The sequence below is a fragment of the Oxyura jamaicensis genome, chromosome 7 (assembly GCF_011077185.1).
Source record: "Oxyura jamaicensis isolate SHBP4307 breed ruddy duck chromosome 7, BPBGC_Ojam_1.0, whole genome shotgun sequence".
NCBI lineage: Eukaryota > Metazoa > Chordata > Aves > Anseriformes > Anatidae > Oxyura > Oxyura jamaicensis.
Window position 1 is genome coordinate 7,766,223 of NC_048899.1, and position 22,039 is coordinate 7,788,261.

General features: G+C 50.6%; 1 protein-coding gene and 1 long non-coding RNA gene across 7 annotated transcripts in view; one reads left to right on the forward strand and one right to left on the reverse strand.

The window, feature by feature from the left end:
* The window catches only part of ERBB4 (erb-b2 receptor tyrosine kinase 4), a 578,634-nt gene extending 560,211 nt beyond the window's left edge, over window positions 1–18,423 (reverse strand). For 5 of the 6 annotated variants that reach the window (XM_035332131.1, XM_035332130.1, XM_035332128.1 and 2 more), the window contains exon 1: window positions 18,250–18,423. In XM_035332131.1, coding sequence (XP_035188022.1) covers window positions 18,250–18,340 — 91 coding nt within the window. In that variant the 5' untranslated portion in view covers window positions 18,341–18,423. The remainder of the gene's footprint in view (window positions 1–18,249) is intronic. The other variant, XM_035332134.1, reaches the window with a different exon arrangement.
* A 3-nt stretch (window positions 18,424–18,426) lies between these two features.
* LOC118170116 lies at window positions 18,427–20,404 on the forward strand. Its single transcript, XR_004752491.1, has 2 exons — window positions 18,427–18,639; window positions 19,497–20,404. It is a non-coding gene; the product is annotated as an uncharacterized LOC118170116 (long non-coding RNA).
* The last annotated feature ends 1,635 nt before the right edge of the window (window positions 20,405–22,039 follow it).

Here is a 22,039-nt window from a genome sequence, read left to right on the forward strand (position 1 = left end):
GTTGTTTGCTGTTAGGGGGAGATTTTGAGGAGGACACACCCAGGGTTGCACAAAACAACAAACTGAGGATTTGGGAGACAACTGCAACGTGCCAGGGCTTTGCACACAGCCTTTAGGTGTCTCAGACAGAGGGGAAAAAATGTCAGCTGAAGTGCCTCAATGTGGAAGGCTACGCAGGGATGCAGGGGTATGACCTGCTTCCCAAATAACTCGCAGAGCCCTTGTTTTCTCTGCTTGCACACCCCTGGTGTGCATGCCACTGCCCAACCATTATTCTCAAGCTTATTAAAACCTAAAACACCCTCACTGAGCACGCTGTGGAACAAGGCAACATCAAAACACAACAAAATCCTCGCTGTCATTAAAGGCTCCCCAAAGCTTTCCTGAATACTTCTGGAGAAGTAGCATGGGCTGCTGCAGCTCCTGTTCCTTTCATTGCTCCTGTCACGTACTTCCACCACCTATAGGGCAGGTGTTTTTCCCAGATTACATATCCTTTGCAGAGCCAATTATGATTAATTATGTTCTTTCATTATCAGAGCCACCCAAAGTGAAGGCAGGCCTCATATTTCATGATGCTGCATTAATATCCCCATCCCAAAGGAGACCCAACCTCATCACCAGCTAATTCAAGCCCAAAGCCTCTTCCATCTCCTTCCCCGCTCCTCGAGGACAACAGGGAAACCAGTCCTGGTAGCAGTGGAGCAGGGGGAAGACGAACGGTCTCGTCAAAATAAAATACAATAAAAGACTGATCCACAGAGGAAGATAAGCTCGAGGAGACAACTCAGATGAAGAGGACGCCCGATGATTTAAACGCGTGGCTCAAAGGGAGCAGGAGTGTCTGTAATTATGAAGGAAGCATCTTTTCATTGCCTGGGCTGTTATTAGCTGGGACAGGAAGCAAGATGACAACTGAAGACTTCATCTATCAGCTCCCTGGTGTTACTTACATGAAGCCCTGCCTACATGCACACCATTCAAGAAGCGTGCGGCCAGCAGTCCTCCAAACCACACCAAAACCCACCAGCCGGGCATTTTAAAGCTATTTATTATCACTCACAACACCAGAAGGAGGGCTCATGCCTCGCGAGTCTTTCCTATAATACAGGTTTTCCTTTCTGGCCTGTTTTTATGGGTTTTCCTAGGAAGGATGTGCCCACGCTGCAGAGCTCGCCTCCTCCCCACAGCCTGGCCACTGCGCTGCCCTAATAGCTGCGTAATTAAAAGGAAACCCACTCCAGGTAATTGGCAGGCTGTGCTAATTGAAAACTGTGTAGGCAATCATTTGGCCCAGGGAAAAGTCCCGCTCATACACCATAATACAGACCACCATCTGTCTGCTCAATTAATCACGGTGAAATATTAACATACAAATGACTGACGCCGATTATTTCTAAGTTCACCTCCACAGAGGATACTTCAGCACCTCTCTGAAGCCTCCCCCATGACAGGAGGCAATTTCTCTTCCAAGAGACTCAGATATGAATGTCACCAAACTTTACTGAGCATAAAACCAGTAGCTTGCAGGCATTGGACCTTCCCAATACCTAAAAGTTACTGGGATCAGCATCCTCAGCTCTCACAGCCTCGAACAAGCATTTGACCCTCCTGTAGGACACAGGTCCTTCTCCCCAGGGAGATGGATGGCCCTGTACACAACAAGGGCAGCCTGACACCTGGGGTCACCTCTTAATTCACCGTGATTAACCAAATTTCTGGGAGATTAAGGAGCTCTCAAGCTCCGTCCCACTGTCAAACACTCACCTAAAAGAGAGGACACCTGCTTCTTCATCTCAGGGCCCACAGGGCTGGAGCCAGTCAGCATCATCTGCCTTCAGCTGTCACCCAAGCCAACCCCTCCCCACCTGGGGCACAAACTTGGCCATTTCAGCAGCTGGTGGCCAAACCCACATCCTCTCAAACCCAGGCGAGGAGCAGCTGAAGCCAGGACTGCTGTGGTGACAGCCGTCGTGCTGCTCAGCAGGGAACTGGACACTGGGACACATGGGGACCAGCTCACGAGCATCAGTGCAAAGGTGTTGTGCCAAGAAACTGGAGGAAGGCCCCCTCCTCTTCACCCCCTTCCCAACTTGCACGCACCGAGCGGAAGGCACGCCGCAGTAAATTAAAGCAAGGATGCTATTCAAGCAAGGAATCTAATTTTGCTAATTAAAACTGTAACAACGGCTGTAAAACAAAACAACATTAAAGCACGCACTATATTTGCCATTTGCAAGTTCCCATTGAATCGGGAAGGGCTCGCTTCTTCCCCAGTACCGCTTATTCACTTAGGGGGAGCACAATCGACAACTACAACCACTTCATTTCCTCCTGGGTTTGTATCTCTGTGGCTTAGCCCGTGTGGGAAGCTGAAGGACCAGAGCTACAACAAGCAGACCCCATAGCTTCCCATACTGGCACACAGGGATGCACGCACAGCTGGATGCGAAGAATCATGTAATACAAAAAATAAAATCAACCAAGAAATCCAACACAGCGCTCAGAATTAGAACCTGAGCACCTTTGCACCCGGTATTTTAATTACCGCTGTCACATCACTGTCCCTAACGCTCACTCCGCCCTTCCCAAGAGGTCTATTTTTATTTTTGCTTAAGCATCAGAACAAGTAATGGGCAAAAGTTTGAGGAGAGGACGGGCGAAGCTCCCGAGGCAAGAGCTCATTTGTGACTCACCGCGGTAATTAACAGTCGAGCTGGCCCCATCAGGAGTCACAATGCATTTTTCTGATGGAAATGGAGCACGGCTCCAGAAGCCGCACAGGTTCAACACACGCAACCGCACGGGTGGCACCCCCGAGAAGCACGACCGATCATTACAGACTGCATTTATATTGGGACGTAAGTAAACAGCAGCAAATAAAGAAAATATTATCTGTATGATGCCCTGATACATCTCCCTCAGACGTTTTCAGGTGTCAGCTGTAATAAATGAAGCGTTTACTGGGTGCAGACGACACTTTAAACAAATCAGCGCAAGTCCCTAAAGGAAACAAGCAGCAGCATATTCTGTAGTATTTCATCATTTTGGAGCCGGCAGAACGGAGCTGACAAGTACACAAGATAAATACTTTGTTCTGTCACGCTGTGTCATGTCGGGGAGAACAGAAAGTGTTATATGACCTTTGGAGGCACAGCCCTAAGAAGCCTTCCTGCTCGCTTCCACGCCGGCGTTTTCAAAAGAAAAAATATATTTAAAAAAAAAAAGAAAAAGCAGGAACACCCCTCCAAGGCGCTGCCTGGCAGCAGCTGTAGCTCAAGGTATTTCACGGCCACGTTCCTGGCAGATTTTGCTGCTGAAGCCTGAAAGGGAAGAGCAGCTAAGGCAGGAGGCAGCTCCGCAGCTTCTCCTGCTCGCTGTGGCCATGCAAACGAGAGGGGGAAAAACGAGGTGATGCAAATTAGGTACCACTCACCACTATTTTCCATCACCAGAATTGGCATCTGTGGGTGCTTTGTTGTTTTTTTATTTCTTTTTAAAGAACAAAGCCCTTACGGTCTTGGTGGAGCACAGCCACGGCACGACCCGTGCCTCTGCACCTCAGCCATTTCACCAGACAAACCCACCCCAGGACACCCCTGCTGCCCTTCGAGCTCCCATTTCTAAGACAAAAGGTGAAATAACTAATTCAGTAAAAGAGAAAGGATGGTTGCGAAGACACCAGTGTGGGCAAGAGGACTCAGAGAGGGGTTTAATGCGCAAAGCTAGTTTCAGGCATTAAAAACAAAAAATATGTATCAAGTTTACAGTTCTACTTCCATGAAATCACTTTGTATTCTCAAATCACTGTAATAACTAACCATAGATACTGTATTAAGCGTAAGTGTGGGAATGTTTGACATCTCTCCCCTCCCCTTTCTCCCATGAAAGATGGCAAGCAGAAGGCCATCCTCATTAATTACTGTCACTTTTCCGTAATAACCTGCAGTTACGGGATCTCCGCTATAAATTATATATATTCACATCAACTTACTAGCTTCCACGCTTGTGTATCTACTTACTATGAAACAGACAAATAGGTAATTAAGCTATTTGCAGCCATACGAGTCTGGAATTAGCAGAGCAAGGAGATAAGCGGGGGAAAGCTGGCCCATCCCAGGTTTCCTCCAGTACGCACAGTAGGAAGAAATACTATTAAAGGCAGACAAGGTAAAAGTGCGTGCGTAATTATTAACAATATGCTTAACATTTGATTTTAAGTGTCACATTATTATGAATTAATTTAACATTCATTAGAGCTGCTCTGATCATAATGAATTCGTTTGCCAATTGCTGTGCCTTCAGATAAGGCTCCTGCAGTTCCATCGGAGCCCCGTTGTTGAGTGATAATTAACAAACGCTCAACAATGGAGCAGTAGAAGAGGAGATAGATAACAAAAAAAAGTGTTCTGACCTGCCAAAACCACTGTAGAGCCCCAAATAAATAAATAATAAAAATCTGGGAGACACAAAGCTCTTTTGCTCATTCCTGGGGGCCCATCAGGATGCTAAGTGGGGAGAAGGTGAGGAAGAGCGGGGCTCTCGGGTCACAGTGACAGGACAGCCGTAAGCAGCATCCCTCCAGTACCAGATCTGTGCGTTTACCCTGCACTCCCTGAAAATTGCCACCACACCACTGAAGTATCACACCAAGTAAAGCAGCACGATACCCCACGTTAAAAGAAAAACACTCGGTGGGAAGAAATAAGAGGCAGCCCCAGTGATAACAGCTTATTGTAAGTGCACATTAACTAACGCTGAACTGTAATAAAACACTTTCAGAAGTACACGTGGCATCCCCAGGAATGCTAAATGGCTTCATTATTTTCCACTGCTTACAGACTGAATAACAAAGGAATTCACAGTAAAGAAGTGCTGCAAGGAAGCACTGCCCCACAAGGGAACAGAAGCGGAGGGGGGCTGGCTTTGACCGCACACCTTGCGGCCTCCTGCACCTGGGAAAGCACAGGAAGGAAGGGTTAAGCACCCACTTCTAATATGGGGGCTACCTGCAGGTGAAATCCGGAGATTGGTGGGTGCACGCATCTGTTTCTGTGAACACCTGCTGTAGAACTGAGCATCGGTGCATGTTCCCACTCCTGCTGCATCCTTGCACCCTCCTCGATGCATGTTTGCAGGTACAGCACCCCCAGCACAGGGAAGTAATGGTGCTGGTGCTGCCTCTCCTCCTGCCTCCCTGCCCCCAGCCCCTTCTTCCTTTTGTCCCAGCGAGACAAACAGCCAGAAGCATCCAGACAGGGAGAGGGGAGGCACCTGCTGACACAAAGCCAGTGCAGAATAACCCTGGCAAAGTAAGATTTTTTCCCTTCGTGCCTCCTGGGAACTTCATAAACAATAATCAAATACTCCGAAGAGAAAGTAAGGAAGAAAGCCTGCCACAGATTTAACAAAGTTTTGCAAAAAATGTACAGAAGTACATTTTCCATCAGTCTGTCTTCCACCAGCTCTCTTAAATGCCTTTTATTGTTTTCCCTTTAATTTGTTAACTACTGCAATTTGCAAGAAAGCTTCCACTTTACTTCAAAATCCTAATAAAACGTGACAACTCAAGGAAATAACAACTAGATTGCAGTGAAGCAGCCTGGCCACACTGTGCCTCCTTATTGTGAAAACCTTTCTTTATTTTTCCATTAAATTATTTAAGCCTTCCAAACCTCTGTCTTTTGCCAATTAGGAGCTCTGCTAATACAGTTTCAGGCAGCAAGAGAAAGCCGAGGACCATACTCCATGCTCTGCAGGCTGAATAGCTCGAAGTAACACAGGCAACACGCCGCCTGCAAGAACAGCCAGCGAAACTTCAATCTCTCTCAGGCAGCCTGTTCCCTGTGAGCACGGGAGCGACTGCAAGCCAAGGTCAATTCTTTTCTTTAATTCCCTTCTTTCTCCCTTTTTTCAAGGCATGGGAAGAGAGCTTAGTTATTTCTGCATGGATGCAAGGTGAATGAGGCTGTCGCTTCTCATTGCAGTGCTATTTATTACAGGTCGCTGACATAATACAGCTTTTTTTTTCCCCCCTCTCCCTCCAATACCGGAAAAAAAAAAAAAAGGCAGTGGAGAGAGTTCTTCAGCATTGTCTCATTTACCAGCTTCTTTGAAAGGAATATATGAGCAGGTTTTATTTATTTATATAGTGATCTGACAACCCCGATGCATCAGCGTGATTTCAGAGGCCTCCTGCTGAACAAGGCGAGTCGCTACCCCGTCATTATCAGGTTTAAGAATCCGCACGCATAATAAAACCTAATAAAAGAAAGGAGCGCGCGCCGGGGGAAGAAACTGCAAGATTAACAGGAGGCGCCAACAAAGAAAGGGAAATTTACCCTGAGATCAAAGGGGAGGTGGGGGGAGCTTTGCAGACTTACTCCTGCATGAACCAAGCTGATAATAGGGAAAGAAAGAGGGCAACAGGGGATTGGGCTCCTGTCCCTCCAACCACCTTGGCAGCAGCAGGAATCCGCTTCCCAAAAGCCTGCCTGCTGCAAGGGCTGGCTCTGGCCTCTCATCAGCAGTTTAACTCATAGTTTCAGATGAAAAGATTTTATAGATCCCTGTTCCGTCTTGAGCTGAGTTTGCCTAGAGCTCCGAGCAATAAATTGATGATGAATCAATTCTCCTGGTCTATGCTTTGGAGCCCGCTTCTCTTTTCCCATACAGCGCCGGGAGCTGCGCATAAACACATCCCTTGTCCTTAAAGGTAGGTTAATGCCTTTAAGAAAATCAGGAATACCCATACCCTGTTTCCAGGCCACTAATGACATACCAGAACTACCTTAGGAAAAAACTACCAATAATTAACAATCCCATCTAATACTTTATTTCACAGCCAGAATGGAAGGTAAGCGGGTCCGTGCCAGCAGCTGGGAGCTGTGGCGCTCGCTGATTTCAGAGGAGGCAGAGCCAAGGACTCACACATTACCATAAGAAGTCTCTCCCTACAGCTCCCAGCTTTCAGCTCTTTCACTGATAATATACGTTGTGTAATTTACACAGCATGGTTTATCCCTTCCTATGCAGCGATTCTTTACCAGTTCATACCCTTCCTCACAGGGCTATCAGCCTGAAGCGAGGCTGTGGACCAGAAACTCATGCCTCCAGACAGCTTTCGAGTCTTCAAGACCATTTCCCGATCCTGAGGATGCCCTCATTGGCCACCACCAGCCCCATCTAAAGGCTCCAGCAGCACCAGTGTCCCCTTGGGGAGCCACCAGCTGCTGCCACACATCCCCTACCTAAGTCCCATCCCCTCCAGAGCAGGGCCGGAGGATGATGGGTTTCTACAGAGAAATGAAGAAAACCAGTCACTAGCATCAGAGTTTGGCGATACCCCATTTATCTCTTAAAGCACCTGCACAGTATCTATGTGTGTATGTATATGCGCGTGTCAGCAGTTTCGGCAGAGCAGCTGGCGCACAGGGTGCTCAGGCAGACCTCTGCAGGGCTCACACACCCTGACTCCGCTCCCACCTGCCCTGTGTTTCGGGGGCAAACCTTCACCTGCATGATGGGCTTGCAAACTGTGCTTTTCTGATGCCATCTCCTTCACCCCCCTGTGGATCACGGCCATCAAAGCCACTGAGAACACACAAGGAAGCGTTTGTGAGCTCTGGCTTTTACGCACACAAAGCCAGAAACATGCAAATCCCGCGCACAGCAACCTGCGACTCCCTGCTCTTCCTCCCCCGAGCCTCCCCCGGCTGCCAGCCCAAACGAAGTAAATGGCATGCTGGCATAAACAAACAGAATTACCTTTCCAAAGACAAGCCACTGCTTAAAACCAGCCTTGCAGATAACATCTGTAGTGCTGACTGCACCGAGCGAGCCGGGCGCTAACTCATTTTGGTCCCGCAAAGGCAGAATCAATAAGCCACAAGGAAGGCCGAGCCTCTCTGTTTACATTTCAAATTAAAAGGACAGCAGCTTGCAAGTGTGACTTGGGGACAGCACAGGGGTGCAGCTTGGATTTTCAGCCAGCCAACTGGTGCAGGAGAGCAGCACGTGCAATCCAACAGCACCCAAGAAGCACCGAGGGATGCTGTGAAGGAAATCACATCCCAAAGTGACTGCCAGGGAAAACTGAGACTTGTTTACACATCACTGAGCAAAAAACCTCGCTCACTGCAGCTTCAGGCTCGGACCTTTTCACAGATTTTACAGCAGTTGTGTTAATGCATGTGGGAGGGGAAGGCTACTTTCTAGTCCAGGCTCTCTCCCAGTCCAGCCACCAAAGCTGCCCAACACGCTTGCATTTGCTCTCCTTTCCACTACAGCCCAAGCTGTGAAATTAATATGCCCAGAGGACATAAACCTCTGGCTCAGGATTAAAAAGGGACCTTAAAACGTTCCTGCTTAATCCTTCCTGGGCTGCAGTGCTGCTCTGGGAGGAGAAGCCAGCCTCAGGCAGGAGGGTTTCACCTTCCCGAAGGTCTCCTCCTGCCCTGCTCCGTGAGAACAACTGGACATCAGCGTTTCCCTCGGCCCAGCTAGGAGAGATGCATAAGCACCTGCCTAAGGCTAAAGGCACGGATGAGCACCCCCTGCCTGGAAGAGGTGCCAAATTTTGGTAACAAATCAGTACTGCTCATCTCGGGGGGCTAAAGCATGCGCACACAGGCCAGTTACATGATTCGCACCCGACAAACACAAAACCAAATAACTGAAGTGCTCGTACACACCTCAAACAATCAATCCTGCACTGACAAAAGCATCACCTTACTTTCTTTTTAAATAAGTAAATTCCTGAACAATAAGATTACACGTGCGTTAGTAGGTCTTACACCTGTGCCCGAGTATTAAATTTAAGACACATGCCCTTTGTGGCCTTTTTAAACGAGCGTCACAGATTCAGACCACAATGCTGAGGTGAAAGCAAAACCCCAAGGACACCGGACACCAGGAGAGTCAAATGCTACTTTGGGCTTTGCCCCCTGCTTGTGCAGCTATGGATGTGCCACCTCACTCCTTGGCATCTCTGATTTTTCTTTCGCTCTTTGGTTTTAAGCTTGGAAGCCTTTGGCGCACGGGCTTTCTGTCCTTTGCTTGCAGCATTTCAGTGAAGGTTTGCTGGGGAGGACACCGCTGTTAGAGGAAGCTGAGAAGGTGTGCCACAAGGCAGCCATGGCCAGAAAGCTGCGTCTTCTGCCATGAATATTCAAAGCCCAATTTGCAAAATTGGTTAATTTTGCATGCAAATGGACAGTTACACATCTAACTGACCATTTGTGCAAGCAATTACACGCGCGATTACCTGATTGCATAATTGTGTGGGCCTAATGTTGAAATTGGGTCTTACATTTTCTGTTGAACACGAGTGCTGTATTTAATAGATAGATATTGACTACTTTTGAAGCAAAATCACGAGGACCTACTGACTCAAAACCAAATATTGACGAAATACGTTCAAGCGTGTCTTTACCCAAAGCCTATCATGTCACACGGGCATGGAGCGGCACACGCCTGCCAAACTGAGCTGCAAAAATCCCTGCAGAAACCTCTGGGCCTTCACATTGGGACTACCAGCAAAATACACATCCAATGTAGGCAAACGCATCTGTACGAGCAGGTATCTTCATCCAACACACTGGGAAGTTTCTTACTGTGGGTAATTTTTTCCGTGGAAGACTTGTTCTTGGGCATTCTTGCTGCTTAGGTAGTATTTGAGGAAAGAAATTCAAGTAAAACCACATTAAAAGAAACCTCCCATTAGCTGTGGGGTCAGCAACTCATGAGCGCTGCTTTACCAGATGACCCCTGAAGATCAGGCAAAGTTCAGGCTTGGAATTATTACTTGTCATGCTTTTTTTTTCTTTGCATATGATCTGAGTGGTTAACGTCCCAGGCCTTCGTGTTGCTGACCTCTAAGGAAAGGTTTCCATGCAAAAACTTCATTATCCTCAAGTATTTCCAGCCAACGTAAGGAGTATTTTTCTTTTATGGAATAATCCTGAAGAGCACCAATTTTCTCGCGAATGTCATCCACCGCTCTCTATTTTACATGTCAAGCACAAGCTCCTTAAGATTAGCTGTCAGAGGCCTCCTGTTTTGGCCAAATATCAATTTTCTGTGTGGATGATGCATTAAATTTAAGACGTTCATTGCTACTGCGGGCAAAGCAATATAGCAATTACTAGGCTATTTCTGGCTTACAAATCCATAAGTAATCATATCGTTGGAAACCCAAACTTGGTGGGAAAGAAATGAAGTAGAGCGTTAAAAACAAAGCCTAACTCCGGCTTAGTAATTGCCAGCTCCCTCGGGATGCATGGCAGTGAAAAGAAAAGCACCAGGCCTGGTGTCACGGCCCTCAAGCCACACGTATGTTTGCTGAAGCCTGAGAGGGGCAAAAAAAGTGACTAATACTTTCTAGCCTGTATTTGTGCCATCACACCTATATTTAGGCTAGGGAGAAAATGGGTGGGAGTTGCTGGGACGGCAACAGGAGGAGATGTAACACAGCTGGTGGGGAAGGCAGAGATGGCCAGAGGATGGCTGCACGTGGTTTGCACCCACCAGCCCAGGGCTGGGCTCAGACTGCCTGTGCTGGCGCTTTTTTGCCATCCCACTCATTGCTGCTGCCCCTCCAAGCACCCTCCAGGCTTATTATCCCAAAGTCTTCAAGTTTTTAGGACCACCGAGCTCAACGGCAGCAACGCAGACCTCGAAACAGGGCCTCTCCAGGACAACGTGCGCTGACCTTCATAGTGCTCCAGCACTGTTCTTCGGGAAACCCAGACAGGTCTCTCTTAGTTACAGCCTGAAGACCTCATTTCTGAGTAAAGGCACCATGCTTTAAAGCCTTTCTTCTGCAAACGTCCGCGTGGCTTTCTTTGTGGGGCTTGGGGCAGCGTTTGCTCCTCTGTCCATCTTTCCCCGCTACTTCGGTTCCTGCCTCTTACGTTTATTTCTCTTGCACCTCTGCAAGCCACTGATGCCCTGTATTACCTGGAGCCCAGATACACCCCTCTAACAGAACTTGTCAGGCTCCTGTGATCTGAGAAATGATCTTGTTCCAGCACCTTGTGCTCTTGACTCCTGAAAATAAGCCTTATCTCACCTGGCAAAGTAAGACTTGGAGCCTGTGCCACCTGATAAGCACGGGTTTTATTCCAGATATTCCTACAAACGCAGGAGTGCTCGGGTTCATACAAGTTCTCAGAGAATTTAAGCAGAAACTGGGTTAAGAAAACACTTACAGGGCTCAGTGATGCTAGGTGTGATCTGCGAGAGTCAGATGGGATCCCAAAACACCCCAGCGCTTTGGCCCACACATCAGCACTGTCCAAGTCAAGGAGCAGCAAGGCAGGCAGCAGACATCCATCCCTCCTCCCTGCCCAGCACAGCCCCAGCACTCTGAGCCCACCACCAAACACCGTCATGCCCCAGGAGACACCGGCAGCATCAAGGCTCAGGACCCACAATACAAACCCCTAAGGTGGCCCCAGCAGACCAACCAAACAGATCTGCACCTGACACACGCTACCCAATGCAAAAGCTCCCCCCTTGCAGGAAGGAGCCAAAAATCAATGAGCCGAAAAGAAGCTCTTACAAATACTGATGCCACGAACGTAGTGGCAGCTGACGTCATTTTATCACATCACTGCACCAAACAGTCAGGCTAGACCCAAAACCCCAAATGGAAACGAGCATTGCAGCAATTCTCACATAGCCTTGGCCAATCTGGACACTCTTATGCCAGGAAAAGCCCAGGGCAGAGAGGGGTAGGGCCAAAAAGCTTTTACACAAAGGGACAGGACCAGTCTGGGATAGACAGGCCCTACAGAACTCACACACCACAGGATGGCCCCTACTTGGAGAGGGTCACTAATTATATGCCTCCCCCCCAACCCCATTTCTGTGGGCCTTCAGCATGACTGAGATGATTCCAGCTGACAACAGAACTTTGGCAAGATCATTTTCCAGTCCCAAAGGACACCCACCTGGTAACTGTTCCACTGTAGCACAAGGCATAAGCCACATATTTTAATGCCTTAACCACACATCAGGGCAGTAGGCAGATTACAGCTATTAGGCTCCTAATAAACCCAGGTTTCCATCCCCAAAGTTACCAACAACGTTTGCCAGACACTGGAAAGCCACGAGACAACCAGCCCCTGCATTAAATCCTGCAAACGAGTTTAAAATGGTGGGTTACGAAAACAGTAATTCTTGGACTCTCCCCCTCCTGTTTCTTAAGCTACAGGAGTTTTGACTCCTCTTTGCTTTTCCTCCCCTCTGGGAGGATGAGATTCACGCAGCCCCGAGATCTGGGGATAAAATTAACACCAAGAAACCTGCAGCCAACAACGCTGCGTGAATCGATTTTTAAATCTTCCAAAACAAGGGAGAAAAAAAAAAAAAACACACACCACATTCTCCTACTGTCCCCAATCCTTTGTTACTACAAGCACATAACCGCTCATAAGAGGCTATTTGAGAAGCTGCTTTATGAAGGGCTCAAGCTGCACACCAAGACCCTCAGGCAGCCAAAACCACACGGTACAGACCTGATTTGAACTCCCTTCTGGGACGCTGGACCAAGGGACGGCACACAAAGCATCCCTGCCCTTCTCAGCAACTCCCAAAAAGAAAAATCCCACCCGCACCGCATGCACCCCATTAACACCACAGCAGCAGCACCTCACAGCGTGCTGTAACGAGCTTTCACAGCAACACTTGATGCGCTGCTAGGAGCAAACCCAGCCCCTGACTTCAGGTGTGTCTTGCAGCATCGGGACCATTAAAGTGCTGCAAAAGTTACGGCCACTCCTCGGACTATAATAATATCATATTTTTCTAATATGATCTTCCCAGCAGAACATACAGCCCTGGATGTCCCCAGGGCTGCGTGGCTGTGCGAGCTGGTCCTGGCTTTGGCCACGTTACCTGGGAGCACCCAAACCTGTGTGATTTTAAGAGCAGCTTTAAAATCCATAAAACAAAGAGGTGGCCCCATGCTGAGAAGCATGGAGAGAAACCTGCAGCGGTGCGGGTGCACTGGCACAAAGGACGGGCTCGAGGAACAGACAAAAGGAGACGTTTTGACTTTGACTCTCTATTGACTTTGAAATTTTCAATTTTCTTGGAAATTTTCAGATCCCTGCTTGCCAAGCAGAACCAGCTGCACACCACATTGCTCGAGATTCGGTTTCTCCCGCTCGCGACGAGCTAATTCGGGCAGCAATCACTGCGATACGCACAGACAGAGTAACACGGGTGGCTTTCAAATAAAGCAGCCGTATACGTTATTTTTGCCTCCTTCCTACACAATTCCATGGCTTTTTCCATACTCTCCCATGCATACATCCTCTGAGCATTATTAATAGCTACCAAAGGATATTATCTGCCTACCAATCACTTCGGCTTCCTACTTAATGGCAAGCACATTTTTAGAGCATCAAATATATCAACGGGGACAATGGTTGCTAAATTTGAAGTCAACAACAACTGGAAAACGCTCGCTACTTCACTGATATTTTTATGCGCTACAGAAATATCTCTTGAAATAAATGAGCCCCTTTTTTTTATCCTTTCAAAGAGATAGTAAAATAATGCTGAATTCTAAATACTGTCACATATCCTTAGCAAACAGAAATTTAAATTTAGATCTATACATTTTTGCTGCCAAAGGTAATGAGCAAAAATATCCACAAGGCAACTCTGCAGAGAGGATCAGGGATTTTGGAGTTGTAGCTGGATGGCAGCGGCAGCACAAGGGATAAAGTGTTGCCAGTATATGGAAGCTTTTGGGAAAGGGGTTAAAGCAAAGCAACTCTCAGGAACGCTTCTCCCTGCATCTCTGGCTGCTACACTAACCTTAAAGATTTCCGAAATACTCCATTAGCGTGCTAACCATGCTCCATAAACTTTTACGCCCACGACGTTCGATATTTCAATGTAATTTAAATTAATGGAAATTGAACGTTAGGATGGGTATCAAGTTAAGCATGATGATTTTTTCTTCCTGTCTGTGTGCCAGAGCAGCTCCATCCTGGAAGTCCTGGAAAAAACAGATGGGAATGTGCAGGAACACCATTTGGGAAGGAGCAGCTGGAGCCACGCCACACTCCTGGTATCAGTGGGATGTGGCAGGTCCTAGAGCTTTGCACCGTGCCCCAGCCTTCAGGACCCAGTCTTGCAACGGGCAGCAAGGAAATCCCCTACATGCCATGCTGCACGCATACCTCATGGCCACACATCCCAGTTCCTGGGAGAAAACTTCCCGAGGCAGTCCTCAGGACCCATGCACAGCCAGCTGGGTTTTGGGAGATGCCTACAGAAGTCACATCGGCATGCGACAAGAGCACAGGATGCGTTGCTGGTTTATTAGGAGAACTTTAAGGACGATCAAGTTACAAATGCCTGCTCGTGTACTGAACACCCAGCTGCACTGACATCACGAGAAAGAGAAAACAAAATTGGTATGTTTTAGAAATCTCTGGCACTGACCTTAAAGAAAGCGTATATGGCGACTGAACGTTTTGTATGGCTCAGGGAACTGGATCTGCTGAAACCCAGGGGCTTGCTTTCCCACTGTTTATTTCATTTGCCCATCTACTGCTCTGGCAGAAGCTAGATTCAACAGACTTCAGAGATGGAAACAAAGAGCAGGTATCACTGGAAAGCACAAATACACATCGATATCCTTACAGTTAGCATTTCCACTGTTATATTTATATTCTTGGTTTTCTGACAGTGCAAATCGTACGTGCTCCTGTGGTTTGAATTACGGACTTGGCTGCCCTAATGCCTGCCAGCATCAGACCCCTGGTATCACCGAGGCACACGTGAATATTCATCTGCCCTGGACTTTGCATCCCGTTTACGCAGTTGGGAGAGTTTTCCTGGCAGGCTGAGGGAAAAAAAAAAAAAAAAAAAAAAAAAAAAGGAGACAGATATATATATAGCAGCAGCTGTTCAAAGACTTCAGGAGGCTTGGCATCTGCCCGTGTGCCCAGCAGAGGTGCCGAAACGAGACCGCTCGTTTATCACGTGGGCATGCAGGGAAGCTGCCACCAAGCACGGCGTACGCAGCTCCTCCAAACCAAGGAGTTCCTGAACAAACATCACCCGAAGCTGCCGAAATGATGAATCTTCATGGCAGACCCCAGTCCTCCTGTGGGATAACTCAGCTACGTGGACACGCAAAGCCCAGCAGCAGCAAGCGCTTGTGTGCAGAAGGAGAAGCTCTGAGTCAACAAAAACAAGGGCCTGTCGTACATGCCTGGGGTGCAGCCCAGCAGGGCTCACCTCCCACAGAGAGGGCTCCTCATGGTGCCAAAGCACCTGCCTTTCCAGCAAAGGACCACTTCGAGCATTTAAAAAGGAAAAAAAAAAAAAGAGAAAAAAAGCTATACCCTCCTTTTGAGCAAGTGCATGTGTTTTTATTGCCTTTTCCCTTTCTTAGCTTTCCCCAGGAGTTATTACACCACTAAGAGCACGCACTTAATGTGAACTTGCCCACCCTCGGCACCCAGACACTAGTCTGGTTCTGACTTACGGGGCAGCTCAAGTCCTCTAGGATAAAACCCACAGTCCTCACAGCCACCTGAGCTCCCTTTGTCACGTACTCGAAGCACTGTGTAGTCTTTAAATTATCCTCCCAGCTCGCAGCTATGCTTTCCATGGGCGGTGGGGATGCCACCCCAAAGGATGCCTGGTTTCCTGCACCCCTTGCTCCAGGCTGAGCCCCCCAGAGCTGCCCCCAGCCCCAGCAGAGGGGATCCGGGGGGAATCAGGGCCCGGGAAATCCCATCTCCAACTCCGGGCTGCGCGTCCTGCTGCCAGGGAGCTCCTGGGGGCTGCTGCCACCTAGAGCTGCTCACACAGCATGGCTGCGGGCATGCTGCCCCGCGCACCCCACGGCACCCCACGGCACCCTATTACGAAGTTTCGCCACCTGTACAAGCGGCTCTGTGGTACCAACGGTGACTTTTGGGGGAATTTTTCCATAAAGCCATTGAACACGTATCTGCTGCCAAACAGGATGCGCTTTCTAGGCATAGCTGAGCTTGCTGTGGTTTGCTTAGATTTACTTAACTAAAAAATAATGGTGTAATTCTAGCATCCCCTAAAAACTAGAGAGGGAGCATTGCTCCTGAGCAAAGACCGGGCTTTTCCCTTTGCTAGCTGCTACTGCCAAGCCTCATTCTGCTCACTCATAGACATGTATTTCAGGTCCTTATTACTGTTTTCATGTTAATTACCAGCACGGCTCTTAGTGCCAGCATCCGTACACATATACATCAATTACCGTCTCCTTAAAAAGAAAAGGAAAAAAGTCACGAGGGGGTCAGCGGGGCACTGTGGTGCCGCCAAGGCGGGCGCACGCGGGCAGGCTGCGCGGTGTGACCCGGCACCGATGCTGGTCGTGTCCCCGGTCCCCGAGGATGCCCTGAACCGTGGGGCCGGACCCGATGTCCTGCGGTGAGCGGCGCTGGCCAGCGGCACCCTCGGGGGACACCTGGGGACAGCGGCAGCTTGGCCTGGCCACCACGCAGGGACCCCCAGTGAGGGGACCCCCAGGCATGACACAGGGTCCCCACCGCACCCCTTGGGTATGTGTGCTGCCGCGGGACGTCCCCTGTGCAGGGACCAAGTCAGCCGGTGGCAGCGTCAGGCTGGAGCTCCCGGTCAGTGCTTATCGTGCCTCCGCAAAGGCACTCGGCGCTCAGCCTAATTTTAACCTCCGGACAGACATCGCGGCGGACGGGGTGGGAGGGGTGCCAGGAGGGTGGCTGCACCTCGCCGAGGGCACACGCGAGGAGCAGACACATGAAATTAAAGCCTGCACACGCACCAGCCCAAACGGGCTGAGGGGGAGAGGGGGAAAAAATAAAATAAAACAGTGCGCTGCCAAAATATTTGAAGTACAATTAATTTCTCAGAGCAGTTGAATACTTCAAACGGTGCTAAGTTAATTTGGCTGTAATTATTTAACAACTCAACAACCCCATATATCAGAAAAAGGAGTTAATTTATCAGCTATTTCCACGCAGAACAAAGACTCGCCAGCTTCCAGTTAACAGCCCAAGCTGTTTGGCTCACGTGACCCTGAGCTGTGCGCTGCAAACATTATATGCCCGAGCATGGAGAGAGCAGAAATCAAACAAAAAAAAAACAAACAAAAAAACACACGTGTATTCACGCCTCGGACGACAGACTTGGGAGAAGGAAATGAAAAGTTTGGGTGAGAGCGGTGGTCCTCATCTCCCTCGATGTGCTGAAAACGCAGGCGGCAGCCAGAGCCCCATCCTCAGGCCCCTGAAAAGCCGGTGGAACCCAGATTTTTGGGAGGCTCCTAAATGCTCCCAGGTTGAAGCTCACCTGTCCGACCCACGCTGCTATTTCGGCTAGTGCTGAGCAGTGTGAGCCAAGCCTTAAAAGCTGCTGTCACCCAGAGCGGCAGCCCCCGAGCCCCTTCCTGTGGCAAGGGTCACGCCAGCCCTGGCATCGCTGCTGATGGGGCAGCTTTTTTTGCGCGGTGCAGGGACCGGAGGCTGTGCCGTGACGGGGATCCTGGCGGCCGAGCTTGCCCGGCTCGATGCTGTCTGTCTTTGGTGGGGTGTAAATCCAGCAGGGCTCGCTCGGAGCGGGAAGTCCTGGGAAAGGGGATGGGGAAGGCAGGAGAGGGGCAAGGTAGCGGGTCAAGGGCTGAGGGAGGAAAACCAGAGCGCGGCTCGGGGAAGCAGGCACGCAGCGCTCCTCCAGCTGGGGTTTCCCCGTTCAACACCGCGGGAAAAAAAAAAAAAAAAGAAAAAAAAAAAAAAGAAAAAAGAAAAAAAAGAGAGAAAAAGAGCAAGAGAAGAGGAACGCAGCCTTCGGCCCCTGCCGATCTGAGGAACTGGGAAGCGACCGCGGGCAGGGAGGCGAGGGCCGGCCGCTTACATAAAGCCGAGCCCAGCGTGCGCCCTCAGCGCCCCGCGCCCGCCCGGCGGGCCGAAATTCCACAAAACCCCCCAAAGCCAACCACAATTTTCCCTAGATCCCCCTCCCAGCTCAAACGATGGCCGGGACACCCCCCGTAACAGGGCGGACAGCGCGAACCGGGGGCCGAGCCGCGGGGTCCCCTCAGCGCGGGGCGAGCCCCGCCGCGTCCCCCCCCCCGGCCCTACAAGCCCCGGAGCGGCACCCCGCAGCCTGCCGCCCCCCCCGGCTGGGGGGCTGGGAGCCCCGTTGCGCCGCTAAGTTTGGGAGCTCCCCCCCAGCCCCCGCAAACAGCCCGCAAACACCCACCTGCCTGCGCCGCAGCCGCCCGCGGAGCCCCGGCGGCCGCCGCCAGCACGCAGCAGCTCCACCACAGCAGCCCCCCGGCCGCCGCCGGCATCGCGCCGCCGCCTCCTCCTCCTCCTCCTCCTTCCTCCTCCTCCTCCTCCTCCTTCAGCACCGCCTCAGCCTCAGCCTCGCCGCCATCCCCCGCGCAGCCTCCCCAAAAGTTGGCCCCGGCCCCTCCGCCGCCGCCGCCGCCGCCGCCGCCGCCCCCAGCGCCGCCCCTCCGCGGCCCGACGGGGCGGCCGCCGCTGCGGGACGCGCGGAGCGGAGCGCACCGAGAGCGCCGGCGGCAGCAGCAGCAGCAGCAGCAGCAGGAGGAGGAGGACGGCGAGGAGGAGGAGGAAGGAGGAGGAGGTAGAGAGGAGGAGGAGCGGTGGCGGCGGGACGGAGCTTTGGGGGGGGAAAGGGGGGATCTGACATCCCCCCCCCCCAAGCTGCCGGTGAGGGAGTGTGCAACACGGGCACCCCGGCCAAAAGGGGTGGGGGGCTGCGCCGAGGTGAGGCGGGACTCGCCCTGCACCTGCTGTGGTCCCAGAGCATGGGCAAGCCCCTGTGGAGATGCTCGGATGTCCCCCCTCTCCCCTTCGCATCAGGCCCGCTGCCTGGGCAGTTTCCCCCAGGAATTCCTGCCACCCTCCCTGCCACCACCCTGCGCGGCCTCGTCTTCAGCCAAGCCTTGGCCTCACACCCCCAAAGCTAACGCCAGTGCTTTCTCCAACCTTGCAGCTGGAAAGAACAAGTGGGACCCTGCAGAAAAGCGGCTGCGAGGGGCTTAGTGCACGCTTGAGCGCCCCGTGGCAGCAGGGAAGCAGAGCCCTGCTACGGAGAGGAGACTCGAAAGAGAGGCTGTGGGGTGCTGGCAGCCTTCAGCCCCTAAGGACTTGCAGTTGAACTACGGTTTGGGGCAGCCCAGCCTGGAGCCAGCCTCTTCCCCTAACATCTGGCTCAGCCAAAATGCTGAGCTCCCCTCTGTGCTGCCCAAAACGGAGGCCGTGAGCCCAAACTCCCTCCAATTCAAACAACAAACTCGGGCTCCGGCTGCCTCTGGCTACGCGGGGATGCATTGCTCGGGCTGGAAGGTGCAGCTCGCACGCCGACGGCTCCTTCCAGAACACCGCCAGTACATTAATCACTAATGCTTGCTATGCAAATCTTGTCATGCCGAGCAATTATTGCGGTGCCCATCCTGACCTCATGTTTATTTATTGCAGGAGCGCTTTCTTTGAACCTCGCCTGGGCTCCCTCACCGTAAGCCTATTAAGCGGGGGGCTTCCAAAAGCAGCCGGCTGAGAAATTGCAGCTTTACGGTGCAGCTCCCTTTGGTGGCCAGGGTGTCCTTAAGCCCCAAATATTCTCTTGCCACAGGAGTTTTCTCCGCGTGATTTAATATTGAGCAACAGTGGCATCCGGTGGGCAGCGGGCTGCCTCCCGAGCAGCTGCCAGCAGCACACTCCCTCTGTTCCATCGCACGCTTTCTCTAGGTGCTTATTAAATACAAGTTCTACTTTTATCCGAATTTCAAGGTCTTTTTCACCCAAAAGCTTACACACTCCAGCCTATCTGAAACATCTCCCCCCATTCTACATAATTCCCTTTTATTGCCCTCCTGTAGCTTTTGCTAATTGTTCATGGGATGACATTTTTTCCTAAAGTAATATTCTTGAGAGGTTAAATTAAAAGGGGGCCATAAATGATTTCAAAGACCAATGGTAATTAATAAAAATGAAGCAGTAATTCGGCAATATCTTTAAATGTGTATGCCTAGGGTCCAGCTCCTAAATCCACATTTCATTTAGAGCAGCCTGGGATTTTTTTTCTCCCTCGAAGAAGGGCAGGACACAAAGAAAAGGATGGGAAATACTGTGAGCGGTGGGGAAACCTCCAGAAGTCCTGAGGGATTAGTGATGGGAGGGCAGGGAGCTTGCTGCTGCCCCCTTCCCGTGCTGAGGTCTGAGGGCCGGTGGACACCTCGCTGCTGCCAAGCAGTGCAGGGAACCTATGGAGCACCACCGGGCACCTGAGCCCTGTGGCATCCACTGGAAGCAGATGTTTAAGGGCAAGACGGTTAGGCTAAAAAATAAAAATAGAAGCAATAAAAGTCTTTTGTGGCTCAGAGCATAAATCAGCCTTTTACTGCTTCCCCTTTTAGTGTGTTCAGCCACAGACATCTGTCTCAGGGGGGTTACATCTGTTTGCGAGTACCTGCAAGAGGCCAGGGCACTGAATCCCCAGGTGCCACCCCGTGTCACTGCCCATGAGCATTTGATTTACAGAAGGTGCCACGCTTTGGGAAGGAGAACACTGCAGAAACAAACACGCTTCCCAAACCCCTGGCTTTGCACGTGCCCAAAGTGGTGCAGAGACGCATCCCTGAGCCTTGTGGAAGGATAAGGTAGCAGAGCAAACACGTTGCCCTGGGCTATGAGTTAGAGAGCGCAGTGCAGCTCCTGAAGCTGTTCTGTGGAGTACAGCTGAATGGTACTTGGGTCAGGGCATCATTTTCTGCTCACCACTTGTTGCAATGTCAAGCGGCACAAAGAGGGCCACGCTGGTGAAAAATATCGCCAGCTCCAGCGGAGGAGGCAGGGTTCTTCTCCATCACGGGGCTGGAGGAGGACGTGTAAGTCACAGCAGCAAATTGTTCAGCTGCAAGCATGGCAGAGAACTTGTGCCTTGCACAGCAGCATCCTGTGTCATCTAACAAAGCAGGCATGTGTCAGCTGTGTGACAGAAACGCTCCTTGTCAGCCTCCTTGAACGAGGAGTGCTCAGCGTCAGGCAGCACGTGCGGGGCAGCGTGGGGCTGAAAGCAGGCACCCTGGTGCAGACTACCAGACCCCCTCAAAGGAATGCAAGACAGTTAATTATTGAGGGGTTTTAATAAGTGCAGGCCTTGTCCTTCACACATCAGGAAGCAGGACAATAAATTCAGGACCTACATGCACATACCCACATGGAGCAGTGCCTTGAAGGCACATCTCCCTGGGGATAACAGTGGCAAAAAAAGAGTGGGAGGCGTGGCACCCCCCTCCTGGGGAACGAAAGGAGCTCCGGCACTTGGCTGTTGTCCCCACAGCCCACATGTGTGCCTCGAGGACCCACAAAGGGAGCAGTGTGGGGTCAGCTGTGCTCACAGGGCTTCAGAGATGATCTCACAACCCAAGGGGATGAGCAATACAGTAGTTGGTCTTCCCCAGACAATAGCTGCAGAAAAGAGGGAGAAGAAAAACTCCCCTAGAGCATGGGATGTATGCTGGGAACCTGAGACAGGCCAGCCAGCTAGACCGTGGAAAAAATTATGCTAGTAGCATGAAAACTCAGAACTAGTTGATAGCAAATGCAAGACAGGCTTAATAGCCATGTTTTCTGGAAGGACTCAGCTCAAGAAAGCATTTAAGGCCATGCTTGATTTTTAGTGTTGTTTATATCACATTCACAGCAAAAGGATTCAAGTACAGTCTCAGTTTAAGGAGACCCAAAACAGGTCTACGAGGTCCTCTCTGAGTTAGGGCATCATGTTTTTTTGTTGTTGTTTGTTTGTTTTTGTTTTGTTTTTTTGTTTTTGTCCTCCTGCATGTGTAGATCAGCTTGGGAGCCTGCCTTTACCAGGGCCTTGCTCACACCTCACAGCTCCTCTCTGCTTCTCACCTCCATGAAAGATGCTGGCATTTTTTTCATGCTTGTCCACATACAGAAAGGTGTGCTGGGGTTTTCCTCACACCAGGGTCAAACACAGCACCCTCTTATCTAGACCT